This window comes from Squalius cephalus, assembly GCF_949319135.1.
Source record: "Squalius cephalus genome assembly, chromosome: 14".
NCBI classification, from domain to species: domain Eukaryota; kingdom Metazoa; phylum Chordata; class Actinopteri; order Cypriniformes; family Leuciscidae; genus Squalius; species Squalius cephalus.
The window spans coordinates 32,831,652-32,855,576 of NC_137135.1; the positions used below are offsets into that span (position 1 = coordinate 32,831,652).

Consider the following 23,925-nt stretch of genomic DNA (forward strand, 5'->3'; position numbering starts at 1 on the left):
TACTGTAAAAAAAACAACAACATTATTTCTCTTACTTCTCAGATGTTTCTACTGTCAAAAGTCATAGTAATCTCACATTAGTTTCAGAAGAGATCTGAAAAATGTCTCAAACTGTGCTCAAATATACAGAGATACCAAACTGTGTATTCAGAAGTATTCAGAAGTCATAATCATAATAATCAATTGATCTGATGCTTTCTCCATTCATTTAATATCTCTTATACTCATGCTTTTGACTCGAGTTTGTTTCTTATAAGCATTTTTAATAGAAACATCTGAGACAAATTTGATGAAATGAGACAGAGATAGATCTCCATTAAATCTTCCTGACTATGAAAAGGCAGCTCATTTTCCAAAATGAAGAATCTTGGGTTGTTTTTGTATTGATGTGAGCCAGTTCTTGATCTGGTTCTTGTTTCTCGATGTTTCTCACACAATTATGGATGAAATCGGTTCTGAGTTGGGTTTGAAATATTGTCTATGGATTGACTCTGTTTATCGTGTCATGTGACCAGCGCTGATGGATTTTATACTGTAGCTTTTGAGAATTACAAGTGTGCACTTACTCGGTATTTTTTTCATTTTCTTCCCTGTACAAATATTCAAAAGCATTCTTAAATCAAGATTTTACTTGGGATGCATATATATATATAGTGTTTTCCATTTGAATTAACAATTATTTTTCTTACCCTATTGGCAGATATTTGTTCTTGTTTTAAGCATAAACTCTTAAAAATAATGGTTCTTTATTGACATTGATTGTTCTATGAAAAAACTTTAACATCCATGGAATCTTTCTATTCAATAAAAGATTCTTCAGATTACTAAAATGTCTTTTTTAGAACATTTCACCAAAAGATTCTTTGGGGAACCAAAAGTTGTTCTTCAATGGCATCTCTGCGAAAACACCCTTTTGAAACCTTTATTTCTGAGAGTGTGAACTTAGCACCTTATATCTGAAGTCATTGTGCATCTCAAGTAAATGTATCTTGATTCAAACTGTTTTGATATTTGTGACCCTGGACCACAAAACCAGTCACATGGTTCAATTTTTCTAAATTGAGATGTATGCATCATATGAAAGTTGAATAAATAAGCTTTCCATTGGTGTGTGGTTTGTTAGGACAATATTTGGTCGAGATACAACTATTAGAAAATCTGGAATCTGAGGGTGCAAAAAAATGGAAACATTGAGAAAATCTCCTTTAAAGTTGTCCATTTATGTTGGCGATTGTGCTGCATTCACTCACAAAAATAAATGTTTTCTATATTTACGGTTTGAAATTTATAAAATATCTTAATTGAACATGATCTTTACTTAATATCCTCATGATTTTTGGCATAAAAGAAAAATCGATAATTTTGACCCATACAATGTATTGTTGGCTATTGCCACAGATATACCCGTGCGACTCGAGACTGGTTTTGTGGTTCAGGGTCACATTTGCACTAGAAAACAAGACAAAAAAACTGAGGAAGAACATTAATTTTTGCATTGATATCCAAAACAACTGGTTTTTCAAGAAGACGCAGATGGTTAAATTCTCATTGAAATGAGTTTGAATAAAACACACACAGCACAAACATAAGGCTTGTCCCATTAAATGATGGAAAGAGAGTTTTTCAGTGTTTTATTGTTAGACCTTTAACATTCCAGTTCATGCGTCAATGAGGAAAGCAGAAGTGAGAGAAGGATCGGGATGTTTGAGGCTGATTGCGCAGTGCGGATCACGACTCTTCATCATGTTCTCTCACTGAACACACACACACACTGCTTTCATTTCTCTTCTCATTACTTCACCCCTCATATCAACACATTCACGTGAACCTTTTCTTATCGATGTGACCATCAGCGTTTCAAGAGAGATCTGCAGTACAGAGAGCAGGAATGATGTCATAAACATGTCATAATCTGACCATTTTAAAACAGAATTTGGTCGCACTTTAGACTAGGGTCCAGTTCTCACTTTTAACTAATTTTTAACCATGATTTTTGCCTCAGTAAACTCCTAATTACTGCTTAGTTATAAGATAGTTGTTAAGTTTAGGTATTGGGATTTTAAGGTATGTAGAATATGATCATGCAGAATAAGCCATTAATATGTGCTTTATACGTACTAATAAACAGTCAATATCCTAGTAATACTAACGCTAATAAGCAAGTTAATAGTGAGAATTGGACCCTAAACTAAAGTGTTTTTGAGAGTTTTGTAAACCAGGATATATATATATATATATATATATAGGTGGTCAGATTTTGTGTGAAAACCAGAAAACTAGTTATCTTAACAGTTGATTTACACTTGTAGGTTTGTATTTACACCAGTTTCATTGGTGAATCTAGATGAAATTTTTTCTACAGCTCTATACTGTTTCACATACTAATAACATCACATATATAAAACAGTATGCAGTATATAGTGTGCAGTATGCAGTACACTCGCCTTGTGCTAAACTCAAATCAAGTCACCTTTATTTATTTCTGTAGAGATTGTTTCAGCTTCACAGAAATAAACAGGAACTGAATCATTGATGGAAGTTTTATCAAATATGAGTTCATACTTGTTCTAAAGAGTCATTATTTAGTTGTTTATTGTTGTGGGAATCTGAACTGAGAGTCTAAAGTTGTAATGTTTGATGGGGTTTGTCATATGGAGGAGTCTGAGTAATCCGTTTCAAGTTTAATGAGAGGTCAAGAAACGTCATTAATGTGAGTCATGAAACATCCATTGTTGCAATATGATGAGTGAAGCTCTCGGCTGTTTATTTTTATAGATCTAAATGTATAAATCTTATTTTCTCTTCTAAGGGTTTTTGGAGTAACATCTGAAACAAACTTGAAACTCTATAGAGCCATATTTGATACACACATTTTTAAGGCCTCTGAATGATCAACATGATCAAAACTTTGCTGGAAAACCTGTTGCACACGATCTACAACATGCCTTCTGCTGTCTGAGTGATAGTTCATACTCATTATTGGAGATATAGAGTGACGACTGATATTTATATGAGTTTATGTCGGTAGTTGGTTATTCTGTTACTCATTGATTTACATTACAAGCTATCAGAATTTCATCTTAATTTTGCACCAAATTGCATATTTTTGCTCAGTTTGGGCCGAGCTGTCTTTTCCTCCTCAAGTATGAGCTTCATGTTCTCACTATCATACTATATAAGCCTGAAAAGCTTGATTGATCAAAGAGGTTTATTAAACTGCTCCATTTTGAACATTGTTTCTCTTCTGCGGTTTGATTGTCAGGTTTGTCTGAACCGCGGATCAGACTGAGCTCTGGCACTCTGGCCGGTTCTGATGTGATTCTCAGCTCCGGTTCTCCTCTTTATTTGACCTGTGAGGGTGACGGCCCGGTGACATGGCATCTCCGACTGGCCAAATTCAGACGTTACCTCTCCAAAGATGTCGGCAACATCCGGAGTTTCCGTGTGGATAAAGCCACGGCTGATTTTACAGGAACATACAAGTGCAATTATTCGAACGGAAATGACTCAAGTATGTCGTCTTCAGTTCATGTGTTTGTCAGGGGTGAGTGAACAATCTCTTTCATTTCTTCCTCTCAACTTAACACTTTATAAATGAACACTGGAAAAAAAATATATATATATATATATATATATACATATATAATAAATCTTAATATGTTCATATATATACAGTATATATATATGATAGTTGACCATATATAGAATAACTTGAGGTTGAGTAAATTATGAAAGAATTTTCATTTTTTGGGTGAACTATCCCTTTAAATCAAGACACATTTACTTGAGAAGCAAAATGACTTAAGATGTTTAAGTTTGGATTTATTAAGTCTGGCTTTGTGAAAAGTCTGGCTTTCATCAAAATGAGGTGAGTTTATGCTGAAAACAAATCAGTGTCACATTTTCACAGAATGGGATCAGAAAAGTAAACTTAATTCAAATGGAAAACGAGATTATTGGCAGATTTTGGGATATTTGTAATGGAAAACAAGAGAAACACACAGACAAGAGTAGTTGTGGTGTAGTGGTTAAAGATCTGGTCACTGGTGAAGTTGAATGTTCAATAACATGTGAAACCGCATCTGTGTTGTTACAGATCCCAGAGATCTCTTCGCCTCACCGGGTTTCATTCAGCCATTTGTACGGAAAGAAGGTGAAGATCTGTTGATCCCGTGTCTTCTGACCGACCCCGACGCCACGGACTTCACCCTCCGCATGGAGAACGGCTCAGCGATACCTTACGGCATGAACGTGACCTTTGACCCCAGGAAAGGTGTCCTGATTCGCAACGTTCAGCCTGGATTCACCGCCGACTACATTTGCAGCGCTAGAATTGGAGGAGTTGAGAAAGTGTCAAAGATATTCAAAATAAACATCAGGCAAAGTGAGTTTTATTTAAGCTGCTTTACTCAGCAAAAAAAAAAAAAGTAATTAAAGGTAAAAAGTAACAAGTTATTGTCCAAATATCAATATACATTTATTTTTAGATCAATATATACATTGATTTGAGAAGCAAAATTACTTCAAAAATATTACATCTTGCTAGCTCCAGATTTTAAGAATAAGAATAAATTGATACAATTTGGAATTTTGTGATTTCACAAACTGTTCCAAAGATGAAAAGTTTGTAAAAATCACAAAATTCCAAAATGTGTCAATTTATTCTTATTGCTGAATGAATAATGTAAAACAGGGTTTCCCAACTTTGAGTTGACAAAAAGCTAATGATTAATTAAGTCATAAAGATGAAAATAAATAAATACATTTAAAATGTATAATTTGAAAAAAAGATTATAAATATGCATATTAAATATGTAGTCTGCTATAATGTTACAAATATTTCATTGATTTACAGTAAAAGCTATCAGAATTTCATCTTAATCTGCTTAAAATTGCAAAAGCATATGGGAATCCCTGATGTGCAACATTCAGTACATCAAAATTGTAACAAAGTTAATAAAAGCTACTCATTTAATATCTCTACTATATTTTTTAATCAGGGTTACGGTTTCCACCGTACGTGTTCCTGAGGAGAAACGAGTATGTGAAACTGGTGGGAGAGAGCTTACAGATCATTTGCACCACAAATAACCCAGACTTTTACTACAACGTCACATGGACACACTCCACCAGAAAGGTACGACCTTTGACCTTTGACCTCTGGACTCGTGCCTGATTCTGGGGAAAATATTTGTAATGAAATACATCAGGCCTCTTTCAATAGACTAAAAAGCCAATAGTCAATTTTAACTTGCACATTTTTGGGAAACAATTGTATTATTCAAAAGCGACAGTAAAGACATTTATAATGTTGCACAATTTTTCCATATTAAATAAATGCTGTTCTTTTGTACTTTGTAGTCATCAAAGAATCCTGAAAAATCTTGCTTTATCTTGGTTTCCACAAAAAAATGAAGCATCACAACTGTATTTAACATTGATAATAATCAGAAATGTTATGATCACAGGAATAAATTACATTTTAAAATATATTCTAATAGAAAACCGTTCACAAAATGACAGCAATTTTGATCAAATAAATGAAGCCTTGGTGAGCAGAAGAGACTTCTTTAAGCATGTAAAGAGTCCAGTGATGTTGTTCTTCTCATTCGCAGCTGCCTCGAGCAGAAGAGAAATCAAAGATGCAGGGGGATCGTTTGGCCATCGAGAGCATCCTCTACATGCCGGCTGTTCAGCTGTCTGATTCTGGCAACATCACGTGTACGGGCCAGAACGAGGCCGGAGCCAACAGCTCCACCACACAACTGCTGGTCGTGGGTGAGAGTCATGCTTGATGTGTCATAGTTTTCAGTCGTGTGACTGACACAGAGACCTGGAGGGCACAACACCCATAGAACTGAAGCACGGGCTGGTTCATTTTTAATTTTGAATATTTAGATCACCTCTCAAAAGAAAAAAACGAAAATATGTGAACAGTATTGGGCACTTGTGATCCATATAAAGCACCAGCTGCAGTATTTCTATAGTCCTGCATTCTAAAAGGCTTAACGTGAAAAACACTTAAAGTGCCTTAAAGGAACACGCCGACTTTTTGGGACTTTAGCTTATTCACCGTATCCCCCAGAGTTAGATAAGTCCATACATACCCTTTTCATCTCTCTGTCTGATGCACCCACCGCTAGCCTAGCTTAGCACAAAGACTGGAGGTAAATGGCTCCAGCTAGCATACTGCTACCAATAAGAGACAAAATAACACCAACATTTTCCTATTTACATGTTGAGATCTGTATAGTCACAGCGTGTACAAATAACAAGGTCACATGAGACACAGCCATCTTCTAACCGTATACATACTGGGAACTATATTCTCAGAAGGCGAAGCACTGCTACTTGGGCGGAGGGATTTGCTCGCAGCAGCTGAGAAGCCCCATGGTGAGGAGCAGAGAGTTTGCGCAGAGTTGGAGTAAATCACTCCGCCTATGACTCTGACTGTACAAATCACAACATGTAAATAGGAAAATGTTGGCGTTATTTTGTCTCTTATTGGGAGCAGTATGCTAGCTGGAGCCATTTACCTCCAGTCTTTGTGCTAAGCTAGGCTAGCGGTGTGTGCGTCAGACAGAGTTACGGCACGCACAGAGATGAAAAGGGTATCTATGAACTTATCTAACTCTGGGGGATATGGTGAATAAGCCCAAAAAGTCGGCGTGTTCCTTTAAGGCAAAGTGATATTAAAGGATCAAATTCAGTATACAGCTTATTGATGTTGCATACTATATACCGGCGAGCAGATGAGCCCAGAATGTGAACAACACGCCAAATGATTGAACGTTTATAATGGTGGAAAGGCGCTTAATGAGAAACTGCACGTCATGTTTATATTAAGGGTTCATATGCTGGTCTTTTAATATCACTGCAAACCTAACTGGGCACTGGAGGAAAGCCTTGTTTTTCCCTCCAGATGGCCGTTTCTATAAGGGCGAGACGTTGGTGTTGTTTGGTGTTTTTAAAACGATTAAAGCACTTTTTGATTTGTGACAGACGAGCCGTACATTCGTCTCTCCCCGAAGCTCTCTTCTAAACTCACTCACCGCGGTCTGTCCATCGAGGTGAGAGAAGGGGACGATGTGGATCTTTCTGTTCTGATCGAAGCGTATCCTCCTCTGTCCTCACACCGGTGGGAGACTCCAACATCCCACAATGCCTCACTCCCAGAGAACAGGTTTTACAACTACAACGACAGGTCAGTAGAAAGCACACATTTAGCGAATAAATGACAATTTATAGCCAAAATGCAATTATCAAACATTGCAAGCAAGAGGAATTTTCACACATGCCAGATTCACATCTTCATGGGCCGACTGTGATGTGTGTTTTGTTGGGATACATTGAGCTCAGTGTTTGTAAATGTGTAGATACGAGGCGCTGCTGTTCCTCAGGAGACTGAACTTCCAGGAGATCGGCAGCTACACACTCCATGTGAACAGCAGCATGAAAAATGCCTCCATTACTTTTGATATCAAAATGTACAGTAAGTACAGTTAGTCTGTTTATGTCTGCACATAATTCCAAATGTGTGTGTGTGTGTGTGTGTGTGTGTGTGTGTGTGTGTGTGTGTGTGTGTGTGTGTGTGTGTATTAGAGGATGACACGGAAGTGGATTTTCACTCCTGTCCCGTCCCACTCCCATAGAAAGAAATCTTGTCCCGTCCCACTCCCAGACCAAAGTTAAAAAAATAATCCCATCCCATCCCGCTCCTGGTAAATTGACTCCCACTCCCATCCCGCTCCTGTTTAAACTGACTCCCGCTCCTTTACCGCTCCCATATATTTTTTTCTTCAATTAGTGTTTAGTTAATACATAGAATTTGATTTAATCTGCTCTCCATCCTGTTTTAGACCAGCTGCTGAGCCCCTGTTTCTAGATTTTCTCCAGAAAATGGAAGACAGCAAATAAAAGAAAAACAGTACATAGTTCACACCATGTCTACAATAGTTTAATAAACCCAAACAGCACATAAAGCTGCATTTTACTAATTTATTGTTGAGTAAACAATACATTTATAGTTTACATTTATAGTCTGTTAGCTCCCTCCATCACTGCTCTTTGAATTCCGGCGGGAAGCCGTGACAAAAAGCACTGATGGCTTCTGGGACGGCTGGGTCGTGTAGTTATTTTTTAATTGCGTTACATTGTAGGCGTATTTAAAAGGAAACTACAAAATGGTGCATTTACTTTTTTCTTTTTTTGTCGTCTTTGCTATTGGTTGATTCCCGCTCCCGTCTGCTCCCGTTAACCATTTATCCTGTACCGTCCAAATCCCGTGATTAATAGCAAAGATGACTCCCATCCTGCAGGAATCCCACGGGAATCCCGTGACCCGTGGGATTCCCGAAAAAATGTCAGCCTCTAGTGTGTATGTATATATATATATATATATATATATATATATATATATATATATATATATATATATATATATATATATATATATATTGTGTGTGTGTGTGTTTATGTATGTGTATATATATATATATATATATATATATATATATATATATATATATATATAGTGTGTGTGTGTAAAAAAAAAAAATCCCATTCAGTACTAAGTAAAACTTAACAACTTTACCAAACAGGCACTAGAAATTTGAAGCTTGTAATTTTGCATAAACATTTATATGAATTAATAATGTGTGTTAATATTTGAGCTGTAAATTTGTCTAAATCTTTTTCTTTCTTTTATTTTAATGCTTCTTTTTATCACCCATTTATTTCTTGTTTTGATTTGTCTTTCTGTAAAAAAATTGTTATTTCATATGTCCATGCAAATGCTCGCAGCAGGAGTTAATATACACTACCGGTCAAACGTTTGGAATAATTAATTTTTTAGCGGAATGATTTCTGAAGGATCATGTGACACTGAAGACTGGAGTAATGACGCTGAAAATTCAGCTTTGATCACAGGAATAAACTGCATTTTAAAATTTATTCAAATACAAAACAGTTATTTTAAGTTGTAATAATAGTCCACAAAATTCCCATTTTTACTGTATTTTTCATAAAATAAATACGGTAAGCAATAAATTTGGCAGTGTTGGTGAGCATCAGGAGATTTATTCTAATTATTCAATACTTTTGACGGGTGGAGTATTTCATATAACTTTGCACAGGCAAGGACTGTATTTTCAGTGCCGTGTATATTTGGGCCATTTAATTCAATCACAAGCGCAACACAAATATATTTTCACAAAATAATTTTCTGTGTAATCAACGCTACTGATAGAGCTGAAGTTTACTGAACCCAGAACCTTCCTGTGAAGAACTCAAGTCAAGATATTCAAGCTTGTTTTGTTTGACAGAGAAACCTGTAGCGACGGTGAGATGGGAGAATGTCACAACTCTGACATGTAGATCTTCTGGATATCCAGCTCCCAGTATCTACTGGTACCAGTGCGCAGGAAGCAGAACCACGTGCGTGTTTGCCTCTTTATTACACGTCTGACAGCACGCCCACTTTCAGCTCATAACAGTGTCAATGATATCAAAATCAAGCCATTTTGCTTTTTAAATATACATTTTGGAATTTATTGTGAATGATTCATTAGTTATCTTCAACAAGAAACAAGAAGTGAAACTTGCTACCAAATTTTGCTGCCTAAATTTAAGATTTTTTTATGTGAATTGCATTCATTGGTGGTGGTTGTGGAGATTCCCGTCTTCTATGTAAAGTGCTTTGAGTGCCAAGAAAAGCACTATATATATGTAACAAATTATTAATGATTATTATTTAATCTATTTGGAGTATTCAGTTTTAACATAAACTAATAAACTTAATGTGATGCATATTTGTCAGTCATATATAAACGGGTAAACTGCGACTGAATGCGTTTTAAATACACACAATATTCATCATTAATAAATGCTCATCATTTTTTATCTCATATACAGTCGTCAACATTTGAAGTGGATCAACAAAGTTGTCCTAAGTCAAGAACGAGTATTGTTGAAAATTCATGTATAACTTTGATGAAGGGTTTTCAAACGTTGACTACTGTATTTTAACTAATTGAATATCGACTGACAAATATGCATCACATTACATTTATTCAATCAGCTTTTATTAAATAATAATTTATTCAGATTAAACAGTTTAAATAGCCTGCAGCGATTAACATGTTGCCAGAGCCTCTAGTCTAGTGAATGATGTTATTTTGTTTAGTTGTCTGTTAAAACGGCGTAATGTTCAATGCTCTTCAAATGCAGCTCTCCAGGAGAGGTCTCAGTGCCAGTCCTGTGAAGATGAAGATGATGATGATGATGATGATGATGATGATGATGTTTGTGTTGAACAGTTGTCCAGAGAACACCACAGACCTCCAGCCGATCCGGACTCAGACGGTGGAGGTCCAGAAGGATCCGTACGGGTCGGTGGGAGTGGAGAGTGTGCTGACCGTGGGCCCGAACCGCAGGATGACTGTGGTGTGTGTGGCCTTTAATCTGGCCGGTCAGGGCAGTGACGTCTTCTCCATGGACGGCTCCGGTAAGTGTGTTTCTAGAAGGTTCCGGTTGATTCCTCTGGTTCAGTGGTGGTGATGTGTGTGTTCTGGTCTCAGATCAGCTGTTCACCAGTGCGATGTACGGATGTGGAGTCTCCATGCTGGTCCTGGCGCTGTTGCTCGCCCTCATGTTCTACAAGTACAGACAGGTGAGCTTCAGTTTTCATTGTTAGATCTTTCTTTCACTCTTTCTTTGCTTTTTTGCTCTTTTTTAGCTTTTTCTTCTTTCTTTCTTTCTTTATATCTTTCTGTCTTTCGCTGTCTCTCTTTCGATCTTTTGCAAATATATTCTTTCTTTTGCTCTTTCTGTGCTGTTTGCTCTTTCTTTCTGTCTTTCACTTTCGCTTTTTCTTCTTTTTTGCTTTTACTTTCTTTTCCTTTATTTCACTCTATCTCGTCTTTCACTCTTTCTTTCGCTTTTTCCCAAATATAATCTTTCTTTCTTTTGCTCTTTCTGTGCTTTTTTGCTATTTTTGTCTTTCTGCCTTTTGCTCTTTTTTCGCTTTTTCTTTGTCTTTCTTTCGCTCTTTTTTTCTTTATTTCTTTTGCTCTTTCTTTGCTGTTGTGCTTTTTCTTTCTTTCGCTCTTTTTAACTTTCTGTCTTTCGCTCTTTCTTTCGCAAAATATTCTTTCTTTCACTCTTTCTGTGCTTTTTTGCCTTTTCTTTCTGTTTTTCGGTTTGTCTTTCGCTCTTTCTTTCGCTCTTTTTTTCATTCCTTTCTTCTTGCTTGCTTTCTTTTTTTTGCTCTTTCTTTCGTTCTTTTTTTGCTCTTTTTGCTCTTTCTTTTGCAAAAAAAAAAATTCTTTTCAATTCTTGCTTTCTTTTATTGGCAATGATATTATTCTTCGCAAAGTATTCAGAAGATATATGAGAGATTTTTAAGGAATAGACAATTTGTTGTTGAAATAAACAATTTTCATTCAGAAATTGCTTGTAAATTTCACAATTAATTACAAAGAAACAAGCAAGTAACAATGAATTAAATTAGATTTTTTGAAGTTGAAAGAATATAGTATTTTCTCTTGTAAAACATACTCCAATAATCTTTGTTTAATTTTCAAGTGTACAGAGCTTCGGTGTGTTTAATATTCTCTTTTGAGTGAAGTGTGCTTTGTTTAAAACAAACACACAATGAAACTGTTCCTGACTCTCTTCATTCATATCCCTGGTCTCATCAACAATTCATCATGTTCTTTTGAAGATTTGAAACCTGTTGATTTCACACACTTTGAATTGCCCGTCAGTATCATGTTTATATGTGTGTAAAGCCCTGGACTCTAGTTTATGCCTCTCTTGTCTGTTGTTAGAAACCCAGATTTGAGATCCGCTGGAAAATCATTGAAGCCACAAATGGAAACAACTACACCTTCATAGACCCGACACAACTTCCATACAATGAGAAATGGGAGTTTCCTCGAGACAAATTAAAACTAGGTCTGTACTGGGTCACTGACGTCCAACACACTCTCATATGACAGCCTTTTGAATTATGAATATCATGAAGTTTTTCTAGGTCATGAAAGTCAAATAATCTGACATTTTTCAGACACAGTTTTCTCTCTGACGCCATTTTATTTGTTTGTTTGTTTGTTTGTTTATTTATTTATTATCATTTGTTAACATTAGTTAACATGAATGAAGAATGAACAAAACCTCTACAACATTTATTAATCTTTAGTTAACAATTTTAATTTACTAAAACATTGTTAGTTCATGTGAGTTAATGCATTAACTAATGTTAACAAAGGAGACCTTATTGTAAAGTGTTACCGTAAAGTGTTTGTTCATGTATTGAGGTGTGTGTGTGTGTGTGTGTGTGTGTGTGTGTGTGTGTGTGTGTGTGTGTGTGTGTGTGTGTGTGTGTGTGTGTGTGTGTGCGTGTGTGTGTGTGTGCAGGGAAGACTCTGGGCGCTGGAGCGTTTGGGAAGGTGGTGGAGGCCACGGCGTACGGCCTGGGGAAGGATGACAACGTCACGCGTGTGGCTGTGAAAATGCTGAAAGGTCAGAAAACATTACAGTTACAAAGAGTACTACAGTGTTACTATGTTTTTAGTAATTTAGTACTGTGGTAATACTATGGTATGATTATTACTTATATAACTTTTCTGAAGCTGCATGATTCCCCTTTTTTTGCTTCAAATAGAGATCACGATTCTGAACGGACAACTAAACAAAATAACATGTCATTTACTAGAGGCTCTGACAGCATGTTAATTGCTAAAAACAGTTAATTTCATAACTGTTTAATTAATCTGAAGGAATTATTTTTTAAAAAACTGATTGATTCAATTGAATGATTCAAAAATGATGAATTTTGCAACATTCCCAGAGTTATTTTTTCTTCTCAGAAATGAACAGAAAAAAATAACTGGGAATGTTGCAAAAGTCATCAAGTATGAAACAACAGAAGACGACCATGTCATTATTCGTCTCAAGTCAGTTCAATGTTCATTCAGTTTAGTTCAATAACAGTGTTAATATTGCTTATGTAACAAATTTGATTCAGCTGTAAAGCATCTCTACAGAAGACAATAGTCTCGTTATTCAGTTCAATATTGATTCAGTTCAGTTCAATAACGGTGTAAATGTTGCAAAGTTCCTGAATTATGAAACAAATTTGATGCAGCTCTACAGAAGACGATAGTCTCGTTATTCAGCTCAATAGACCTTATTCACATCAGCGCCATCTTTGATTTTTAACGGGAATGAAAGCGAGGCTGTGAGGGATAGACATACATCTCTTCACTGGGTTGTACTGTTATTCAATGTGTTTTTGGATTGTTCTGCTGCAAAAGATATCTTTCCAAGAAATTTCATTAGACAAAAAACGTTCCGCTTTATACAGTGGATACCACTGAAGACACAGCAAGTCTATCCCTCATAGCCTCGCTTTCATAACCTGTCATGGCGCTGCTCTGAATAAGGTCTATTCAGTTCAGTAAATACCATTACCATCTCCATATAATTGGCCAAAGCCACTGAAAACCCCATTTTGGTCTAGCATTACTTTTCAAATGAACTTACTGTAAACATGTTTCATTGACAAAACTATTTTACAAAGCCAGTAAGCGTATTGAACTGTGTTGTGTTGCATGCTGGGAGCAGCCAGCGCTCATCGAGACGAGCGGGAGGCTCTGATGTCAGAGCTGAAGATCCTCAGTCATCTGGGACAGCACAAGTACATCGTAAACCTGCTGGGCGCCTGCACACACGGCGGTAAGACTCAATCCTGCTCGCTCGGAATTGAAATAACCCTGCTTTATGAGCACTGATGTTCCTTGAAGAACCTTTCACATCCATGCAACCTTCGCATTGCACTAAATGTTCTTTAGTGGAAAAAGGTTCTTTAGATTATTGTGATGTTCTCGGCACTAAGAAAAAATTCTTCTTTTAAGAACTGATCTCTAAGGGTGTGTTCACACTTGTAGTTCGGTTCGCTTGGTTCGTTTGCCGGTCGTCAACCAAAAAAAAACCATTTAGTCCTGGTCCGCTTAGCGTTCACACTGGCATTTTAACACCGAACTTAAAGATACGGAACTTAAAGGGATAAAGATGTTCACAACCTGATTGGCTTTTATAAGGTATATTTCACAATGGAACTTAACGAACATTCATGTGTTCTGGGCTAAATGCGCTCACTGTATGTGTGTAGCCTACATATGATGGTATTCTGACCATCTGAACTCGTGAAGAAGAGAGAAAATGTGTAAAGGAGTCAAAACAGCGGCAGGAATCCCTCCGTCACACACACACAAATGAAGATCTGCTGCGAGGAGACGCGGTTCTGACGCCTGAACTGAACTGTGAAGGGCAACATCACGATTATAATGGGAAAAACAGGTATGCTTAGCGCATAGAGTCACATCTTGTGACATCATGTCCTGTTTTTGGACGTTTACATGTCTTTGGTCCGTGTTGAGTTCATATTTCATTCGAACTGCACCAGAGTTGGTTTGGAAGTGGATCGAGACTCATCTTAGCTGTGTCAGTCCGCTTGTTTGGTGGCACCAGGGTTCAGATGGCAGCGTTCACACTTATTCAAATGAACCGCATTAACAGAGAAAAATCAAACCAGGGTTCGTTTTAATCAAAACAGACATGCAACGTGTGAACACACCCTAAAAGGTTGTCTTTATTTTCAAGAGAGTGCATGGCTGGGAAAAAAACAATAGGTTTTAAATAGGTTTTTAGAGCTCTAATTGGCTTGACCAAGATGTCAAAAGCAGGCCTACCAGCCTACCATGTCTAGTTAATCAACAGCTCGAAACCATGTAAAACCATCGGAAACTGGTCGTGGATTTTGATTTTTGGTTAATTTCCGGTCCATTCACAGGTCCTGTGCTGGTGATCACAGAGTACTGCTGTCATGGGGATCTTCTGAACTTCCTGCGTAGCAAAGCCGAGAACTTCCTGAACTTCGTCATGACGATTCCGAACCTTCCAGAGCCAACGATGGATTATAAGAATGTGAACACTGACCGAATGTTCATCAGAAGGTCTGTTAAATAAACATACACAAATATGTCAATCAAATATATAAATAGATCAAATATATAAATAGATCAAATATATTAATAAATCACATATAATAAATAAATAAATAAATATATATATATATATATATATATATATATTAAACATGTTACACAGCACTGTACAAACACAAAACTTCATTTAGACTCTGTTAATGTGCAAGATTTTATACATAACTGAAACTCTGCAAAAAAATCGATGAATGTGTTTGATTGAAAGTTATCAGGGTTAATTATAGTTAATTAAAACTAAAACAATTCAAAAATGTATTCCCATTACTTGAAATAAAATAAATGTTGATAATGATAATGTTGATTATTTGACGATGACAGTGACAGTGGGATTTCCAGCACATGCTCTGATAATTATCTGGACATGAAACCGGTCACAGCGAACACAAACTCTGTTCTGGGTGAGTCACAAACCACTTTCATATCACAGAGACATACACATCTTTAATGAATATCAGATGTTTGGTATGACTCCATATTTCTTTAACCCAACCATTTACTGTAGTTTTTTATTTTCTTCGTATTTTGTATTTTTTTTTTTTCTTATGATTTTTGCATCTATTTTTGTATTTGCACTTTCTTATGTTCTTGTGTTGTAATTTATGATTTTTTTATATTTCCTTTTTATTATAAATATTTAATATTTTCTATATATGATTATATATCATGTTTCACAAATGTGTCATGTTACACAAGGGAAATGGGTTGAGAACATAATTTTCATTTTGACTTTACGCTCCGACGATAGAAACTGTTGAAATGCATGCGGTTCCTCTTGCGCTCCAGGTTCTTCTGCTGAGATTCAGGAAGAAGATTCGTGGCCAGTGGACATGGACGACTTACTCAGATTCTCCTATCAGGTGGCGCAGGGACTCGACTTCCTCACGGCTAAGAATGTGAGTCCCTAAAATAAAAATAGAAAACCACCAGCAGCCTCATAAACGATGAGATCTGCTCAGAGATCTGGAGGAAGTTACGTTCATAAACAATAGATGCAAAAAAAAACCTGACACTGCATCTTCAGGTAATCAGTTGATCTGATGGATTGACTGTAAATCTTCACAGTGCATTCACAGAGACGTGGCGGCCAGAAACGTTCTCCTCACCAACAGTCGAGTGGCCAAGATCTGTGACTTCGGACTGGCACGAGACATCATGAACGACTCCAACTACGTGGTCAAAGGAAACGTGAGGGAACAAACACTGTGATAGACCTACAAATCAAATTCAGTTTAAATCAAATACTAATGTATGTGTGTGTGTGTGTGTGTGTCTAGGCCCGTCTTCCAGTGAAGTGGATGGCTCCAGAGAGTATTTTCGAATGTGTTTATACGGTTCAGAGTGACGTCTGGTCTTACGGCATCCTGCTGTGGGAGATCTTTTCACTGGGTGAGACAGAAACACAGAACTTAACCTTTTTATTATTATTATATAGTCAGTTTGACCCACATATGGAAATAATGGTTAACCTATGATTTATTTCTTGATATTCTGTGACCTTTTTTGGTCTCATTTAGTGTCATGAACATGCATCAACATATCAACACTCTGATATGTTGTGGAATGTGCGTACCAAATTTCTGTTATGATTATGATCAGGGCTTGACATTAACACCCGCCAACCCGCCAAACGCGGGTGGATTTTGCTCGTGGCGGGTAACACAGTCACTCCAACTAGCCACTTTGGCGGGTTGAATAATTGTAGTCTTTTCAAAAGGCATCTGAAATAAGCCATATTGCAGTGTGACACTGTTGCCTTGCGCGCTAGTGACCGACAACACAGAAACGAAGAGACAGCTAGCGGCCCTGCTGGAGTTACGTCGTATCAGTGTTGCCAACTTAGCGACTTTTCAGACCCCTTTAGCGACATTTGTTCAAAAAAGCGACTAGCGACAAATCTAGCGACTTTTTGGACAAACCTCAGTAACCTTCAAACGTTGCCAATACTGTCCTGCGAACACAAGGTCTTGCTTTCTCCCCGCCGCCACTCTCTCGAGCTGCGTCTACCCTGTTCAGTGAATGAGAGGAGTTCATCTGTTGACAGACGTGAATGAGTAGTGTTTTTCCACGGACTTATCACTTATCTGCTTTTCTTTTGTTTTATATTTAAAGAATTTGGTTTAATTCTTGTGCTTAATACTTGTAATACTCACTATCACAGAGCTTTAGTTCACCCGGTTCCAGAACTCTCTCAATTCAGATCATTTTCCACATAGGCCTATAAAAAATGTAGTCATTCACTATATCATAGATACTCGTTCTTGTCAGACAAAAAAAAGATAGGAAACGAGAACAGCTTTATTTGACATTCGGCTATATTATATTATATATTATATTAAATACAGTATGTGGAGCATTAATTTAGACAGAAAACACATTAGGCAGGCACAGTGGTTTTACATTTAAAAGGGTTGTAAATCTAGTTCAAGTCAATTTTAGCACGTCAACTTTTATCAGGTAATTTCACAACAGCAAAAATGTGGCTAGTAAAAATGCTACATTGGCTAGTGAGCAAAAAAGTTAATGTCAAGCCCCGATTATGATGTTCCTGGGTCACTTTGACTCACTAATTTCATTAATTACGGGAGCTGCAGAGAACCAAAAAACTGTACTCTTCCAAATATTATTCTGCTTTGATGGCGTATATTGTTACCAGTTCATGCCTGTTCATTTCACTGGGAATTGAACCCATGATCTTGGCGTTGCGAGCGTCATGCTCTACTGTTTGAGCACTTATTAAACAGTGTCTAAAATGTTAAAATCTTTTTTTTTTTTTTTTTAAATGTGTAAAAAAATAATTACAGTTTTAAAATCATATGCTCTCACGTTTGTCTGTTTGTTTGTTTATTTATAATGTGTGAGAACTATAAATGTTCAAGCTTTCTTGTTTTTACCTGATTTGTTTTACATGGTGTACACCTGTTTTTCACTTAGTTTTGCATTGTGTACACCTTCACCTGCTAATCTAAAAAAACACCATCAGGCGTCTTTAATGCATAATAGATGAATATTAAAATCATGTCCAGTCTCATTGCACACACAGGTGTGAGTTTTTGACTCGTCTGCATGTTTCTGCAGGGAAGAGCCCGTATCCCAACGTCCTGGTGGACTCCAAGTTCTATAAAATGATCAAATGTGGATATCAGATGTCCAGACCTGACTTTGCCCCTCCAGAGATGTGAGTGAGATGTTCATTATCAGACACAAATATTCATTCTTTACTATGACCATTTCCCACAATTTACAATAATAATAAATCATCAAACCTGTGAAATTATACAAATGGAAGTGAGGGAATGACGTAGTGATTTCTACGTGAGATCTACATCGTACTGTACGTTTAAACTCTTTTAAAGAAGGAATGTGTGTAGAAGCCCTCTTCCGCCACAAAGAGAAAAAAGCATGCTTCAGTAAATCTTAATTATGACATAAAAAGTTATATTTATGCCATTCAAAAGCAAAATTATGAGATAAAGTCAAAAATATGACATATTAAGACATAATTATGATCATAGTAGTAGTTGTGACTTTTTATGTCACAGTGACAAAAAGTTGAAATTATGAGAAAGTCGAAATTATGACATACTAAATCATAATTTTCAGATTAAAAAAATGTATTTATCAGATTATAAAGTCATAATTGTCTTTCTGTAATAATTATGACTTATGTCAATTTTGACTTGTTATTATTTTGTCTTTTAATGTCATCATTTTGATTGTTGTAGTTGATTGTCATAAAAATAGTTTTTATGTCGTAATTATGACTTTTACATCAACATTGTCATACATTTTTACTTTTTCATAAAATTTGAACTTCTCATAATTATGATTTAGTATGTCATAATTTCTACTTTTTATGTAATAATTATGAATTACAAAAGCATGATTTATTTTCCATAAATATGTGATGATGAGGAGCACTTAAATGAGAATATGTGAATATTTCATTTTGAATAGACATTCATAACTATAATATTTGTATCCAAAACTAATTTCATGCATTTAATCAAGAAGATTCAGATGAAAAGGTTTTTAATATCAATAGTCGAGTCAGGGTTTTCATTAACTAAAACTAAAGCCATTAAAAAATATATAGATTTTCTTGAAAAAAAAAAAAACCTCAACTAAAATGAAATAAAAGACAAAAAATTTTACTTATTTTATTTCAGCAATGTTTCGTATTTTCATTCAGTTTAACTTGATGCACTGCAACAACTAAAACTAAATCTAATGAAAAACTGGGTACAAAGGTACCCAGACTCTCTTTTAATCATTCTTGGGGATTTTAACAAAGCAAATCTCTCCCGTGAACTGCCAAAATACAGACAGCATGTTACATGTCCTACCAGAGACAGTAATATATTGGACCACTGTTACACCACGATAAAGAATGCGTATCACTCCGTCCCACGGGCAGCTTTGGGGCTCTCTGATCACTGTTTGGTTCATCTTATACCGACCTACAGGCAGAAACTGAAATCAGCTAAACCTGTATTAAGGACTGTAAAAAGATGGACCAACGAAGCAGAGCAGGATCTACAGGCCTGCTTCGATTGCACTGATTGGACTGTTTTTGAAGATGCAGCCACCGATTTGGATGAGCTCACAGATACTGTAACATCATATATCAGTTTCTGTGAGGATACATGCATTCCTACCAGGACATTCTTATCATTCACTAATGATAAACCATGGTTTACTGGGAAACTCAAACAGCTTCGTCATGCCAAAGAGGATGCTTACAGAAGTGGGGATAAAATCTTGTATAACCAGGCCAGAAACAAACTGACAAAGGAGATCAGAGTTGCTAAAAGAAGCTACTCTGAAAAGCTGAAAAACCAGTTTTCGGCCAACGACCCGGCATCAGTCTGGAGAGGCCTGAGGAACATCACCAACTACAAATCACCATCCCCCCCATCTGTGGAGAATCAACAACTGGCTGACACTCTCAATGCATTCTATTGCAGGTTTGAGAAGCCCAGACTCACACCTCACACCCGCCCTGATGTGCACTTCACACATCCACCATCACCTCCTGCAACCCCTCTCCTCCCCCCTTCTGCCATCCAACCTGAGCTTAAGGTCTGTGTGGAGGACGTGAGCAGAGTCTTCAAAAAACAGAAGACTAGGAAAGCTTCAGGCCCAGACGGCATCTCATCTGCTTGTCTAAAAGCCTGTGCTGACCAACTGGCCCCAGTCTTCACGCAGATCTTCAACAGATCATTGGAGCAGTGTGAAGTTCCCTGCTGCTTCAAACGCTCCACTATCATTCCGGTTCCCAAAAAAACTAAAATCACTGGACTTAACGACTACAGACCTGTCGCTCTCACGTCTGTGGTCATGAAGTCGTTTGAAAGACTGGTGTTGGCCTATCTGAAGGACATCACCGGACCCCTGATGGATCCCCTTCAGTTTGCTTACAGAGCAAACAGGTCTGTGGATGATGCAGTCAACATGGGACTGCACTATATCCTGCAACATCTTGACAGACCTGGGACTTATGCACGGATCCTATTTGTGGACTTCAGTTCGGCCTTCAATACCATCATCCCTGATCTTCTCACAGCCAAACTGACTCAGCTCTCCATGCCATCCACAATCTGTCAGTGGATCTCCAGCTTCCTGACGGACCGGCAGCAGCTAGTGAGACTGGGGAAACTCACATCCAGGACCCTCACCATCAGCACTGGCGCCCCCCAAGGGTGCGTTCTCTCCCCACTGCTCTTCTCCCTGTACACTAATGACTGCACTTCTAAAGACCCCTCTGTCAAGCTCCTGAAATTTGCAGACGACACCACTGTCATCGGTCTCATCCAAAATGGTGACGAGTCTGCTTACAGACTGGGGGTTGAACAGCTGGCTGTCTGGTGCAGTTATAACAACCTTGAGCTGAACACGCTCAAAACAGTGGAGATGATCGTGGACTTCAGGAGAAACACCCCAGCACTCCCCCCTCTCACCATCATGAACAGCACTGTGGAAGCAGTGGAGTCATTCAGGTTCCTGGGCTCTACCATCTCCCAGGACCTGAAGTGGGCAAATCACATTGACTCCATTGTGAAAAAGGCCCAGCAGAGACTGTACTTCCTTCGCCAGCTGAAGAAGTTCAATCTGCCACAGGAGCTGCTGATCCAGTTCTACTCAGCCGTCATTGAGTCTGTCTTAAGCACTTCCATCACTGTCTGGTTTGGTTCAGCTACCAAATCGGACATCAGGAGACTACAACGGACAGTCCGGACTGCAGAGAGGATTATTGGTGCCCCCCTGCCAACCCTCCAGGACCTGTACTCTTCCAGAGTGAGGAAGAGAGCAGGTAAAATCATCACAGACTCCACTCACCCTGGACACCCCCTGTTTGAACTGTTACCGTCAGGACGGCGACACAGATCACTGGCCACAAGAACTTCCAGGCACAGGAACAGTTTCTTTCCACAGGCCATTTCCCTTCTGAACACTTAACATGCCCCCCAAAGCATATGCCTGTAAGTGCAATACTCCCACTGTCTAGTGCAATAAACTCAGGTGATATTTATATCTATATTATTCATACTACTCAAAATACTGTAAATATGTTTATAATCTGTAAATGTTATTCAGACTAAACCCAACTGTGACCCTATTTTTTTACTTTTATACTATTTTTATTTATTTTTTATATATTTTCATTCTTAGAATTTGTATTACTATGTTCTTGTTGTATTTGTATTTGTATATGTGCACTGGAAGCTTCAGTACCAAGAAAAATTCCTTGTGGGTGCAAGCACACTTGGCAATAAAGCTCTTTCTGATTCTGATTCTGATTCTGATTCTGATTCTCCTGTGTGTGTCGTCCTGCGCGGATCTTCAGTTCTGCGTGTTAAACACATGATGCGACTGCAAGCCTTGGATTTTCCACACATTTCATGCTCGTCCTCTCGTCTTCATCCACGCCGTGTGTCTTTACTCTGCTTCACTGTGTTCTTACTGGAACTAAAACTATTACAACTGAAATAAAGCTACAGTAAAATAAAATATGAAAAAACTTAAACTTATTTTTATTGCTTATAAACACTTTTGAAGAATGGAAGCCCATTCTTGCCACAAAAGGAAAACCAATGCTTTAGTCAATCTTAATTATGACATGAAAATTTGAAATTTGCATAATAAGGCATAATTTTGACTTTTAATTTCATAATTATTACATAAAAAGACAATTATAAGGTAAAGTCAAAATTATGAGATAAAAAGTTGAAATTTTATTTTATTATTGATTTATTTCAATTAGTTGTCGAGGCAACATTTCACATTATTGTTTTATGTTAAGTTTGATAAAGATACTTAAATACTAAAATTACTAAAACTAAAAATTTATGAAAACTATATAGAAATATTTTTAAAATCAAAAACTAGTAAAAATGACAAGAGCACATAACAAAATGAAATGAAAAAATAAATATAAAAAATATTAATTGTATATAAAACTAAAATATCACTGTTCAGTATCTCTGCATGAGGTTTAAGGAGGTTTATAGTGTAAAGATCCACAGACCTTCACCAATTTACCTTCTAGCAGTTGTTTCAAATGTATCATTTTTATTGAGCATCTCAGTCATGTTGACTTCAGAACTTTAAAGCCACTAATACAACTATAAACTGTGTAGCAGTGAAGTTGCATGCAAAAACACAATGTGACCCAAGAAGAGCAGTCAAGAGTTTAGTTCCGCTGAACAGTGAGAGACACAGAACACACACACACACTAAGTAAAAAGAAAAACCTCAGAAAATGTCATGACAATGAAGAAAACAATAAACTGCTTTTAAAATGTTCACTCTGAAATTGCTAGTCATGTCCACAAATAATTATAAAGAAACATACTCTAATAATTTTTGTATTTACAAATTCAAAAACTTTTTTTTTACAGTGTAGTGTAATGATTTAATCACCATAAATTAAAGGCAATATAATACAGTACATACGTTACAGTTCATGTCAAATAAGAAATGTGCTGAAATGACAGTAATGTCACAATGCAAAAAATCATGATGCTCATCAATATGAGGGCTTTATTTTCCATAATCCATATTTGTGACCCTGGATCACAAAACCAGGCACGAGTCGCACGGGTATATTTGTGGCAATAGCCAACAATACATTGTATGGGTCAAAATGATTGATTTTTCTTTTATGCCAAAAATCATTAGGATATTAAGTAAAGATCATGTTCCATGAAGATATTTTGTAGATTTCCTACCGTAAATATATAAAACATTTATTTGTGTGAGTGAATTCAGCACAATCGCCAACATAAATGGACAACTTTAAAGGAGAATTTCTCAATGTTTCGATTTTTTGCACCCTCAGATTCCAGATTTTCTAATAGTCGTATCTTGGACCAAATATTATCCAATCCTAACAAACCACACATCAATGGAAAGCTTATTTATTCACCTTTCATATGATGTATAAAACTCAATTTCAGAAAATTGACCCATGTGACTGGTTTTGTAGTCCAGGGTCACATTTCATCTTGTGGTTTTGTGGTAAATGTGAATCAGACGACAGGTTTTGCTGAAGCACATGATCTTGTGTGCAGGTACACCATCATGAAGATGTGCTGGAACCTGGAAGCCTCTGAGAGACCAACATTCAGTAAGATCGGTCAGCTGATCGAGAGGATGCTGGGAGACACACCTGACGCACAGGTAAACTGCGATCAACACATTAGATAGTCATTACCTGCTATCGGTGAATAACTGGAAGAATAAATAAACCGGATAGCTATTTGGATAATAAATAAAATAAGAGAAATACCATTTAACAGCATCGAACCGCATAAACAAGTGTTTCTGTATATATATGTGTGTGTGTGTGTGTGTGTAT

At 37.0% G+C, this 23,925-nt stretch overlaps 1 protein-coding gene across 2 annotated transcripts in view; it reads left to right on the plus strand.

The window, feature by feature from the left end:
- Positions 1–23,925, plus strand: part of csf1ra (colony stimulating factor 1 receptor, a) — a 29,634-nt gene that overhangs the window by 2,600 nt on the left and 3,109 nt on the right. For both annotated transcript variants that reach the window (XM_079893503.1, XM_079893504.1), the window contains exons 3-21: positions 3,263–3,544; positions 4,097–4,384; positions 5,001–5,137; positions 5,616–5,778; positions 7,003–7,204; positions 7,377–7,492; positions 9,324–9,435; positions 10,317–10,504; positions 10,578–10,669; positions 11,829–11,955; positions 12,418–12,522; positions 13,627–13,737; positions 14,855–15,017; positions 15,387–15,466; positions 15,852–15,961; positions 16,131–16,253; positions 16,343–16,454; positions 18,144–18,243; positions 23,639–23,747. In XM_079893503.1, coding sequence (XP_079749629.1) covers positions 3,263–3,544; positions 4,097–4,384; positions 5,001–5,137; positions 5,616–5,778; positions 7,003–7,204; positions 7,377–7,492; positions 9,324–9,435; positions 10,317–10,504; positions 10,578–10,669; positions 11,829–11,955; positions 12,418–12,522; positions 13,627–13,737; positions 14,855–15,017; positions 15,387–15,466; positions 15,852–15,961; positions 16,131–16,253; positions 16,343–16,454; positions 18,144–18,243; positions 23,639–23,747 — 2,720 coding nt within the window. The remainder of the gene's footprint in view (positions 1–3,262; positions 3,545–4,096; positions 4,385–5,000; positions 5,138–5,615; positions 5,779–7,002; positions 7,205–7,376; positions 7,493–9,323; positions 9,436–10,316; positions 10,505–10,577; positions 10,670–11,828; positions 11,956–12,417; positions 12,523–13,626; positions 13,738–14,854; positions 15,018–15,386; positions 15,467–15,851; positions 15,962–16,130; positions 16,254–16,342; positions 16,455–18,143; positions 18,244–23,638; positions 23,748–23,925) is intronic.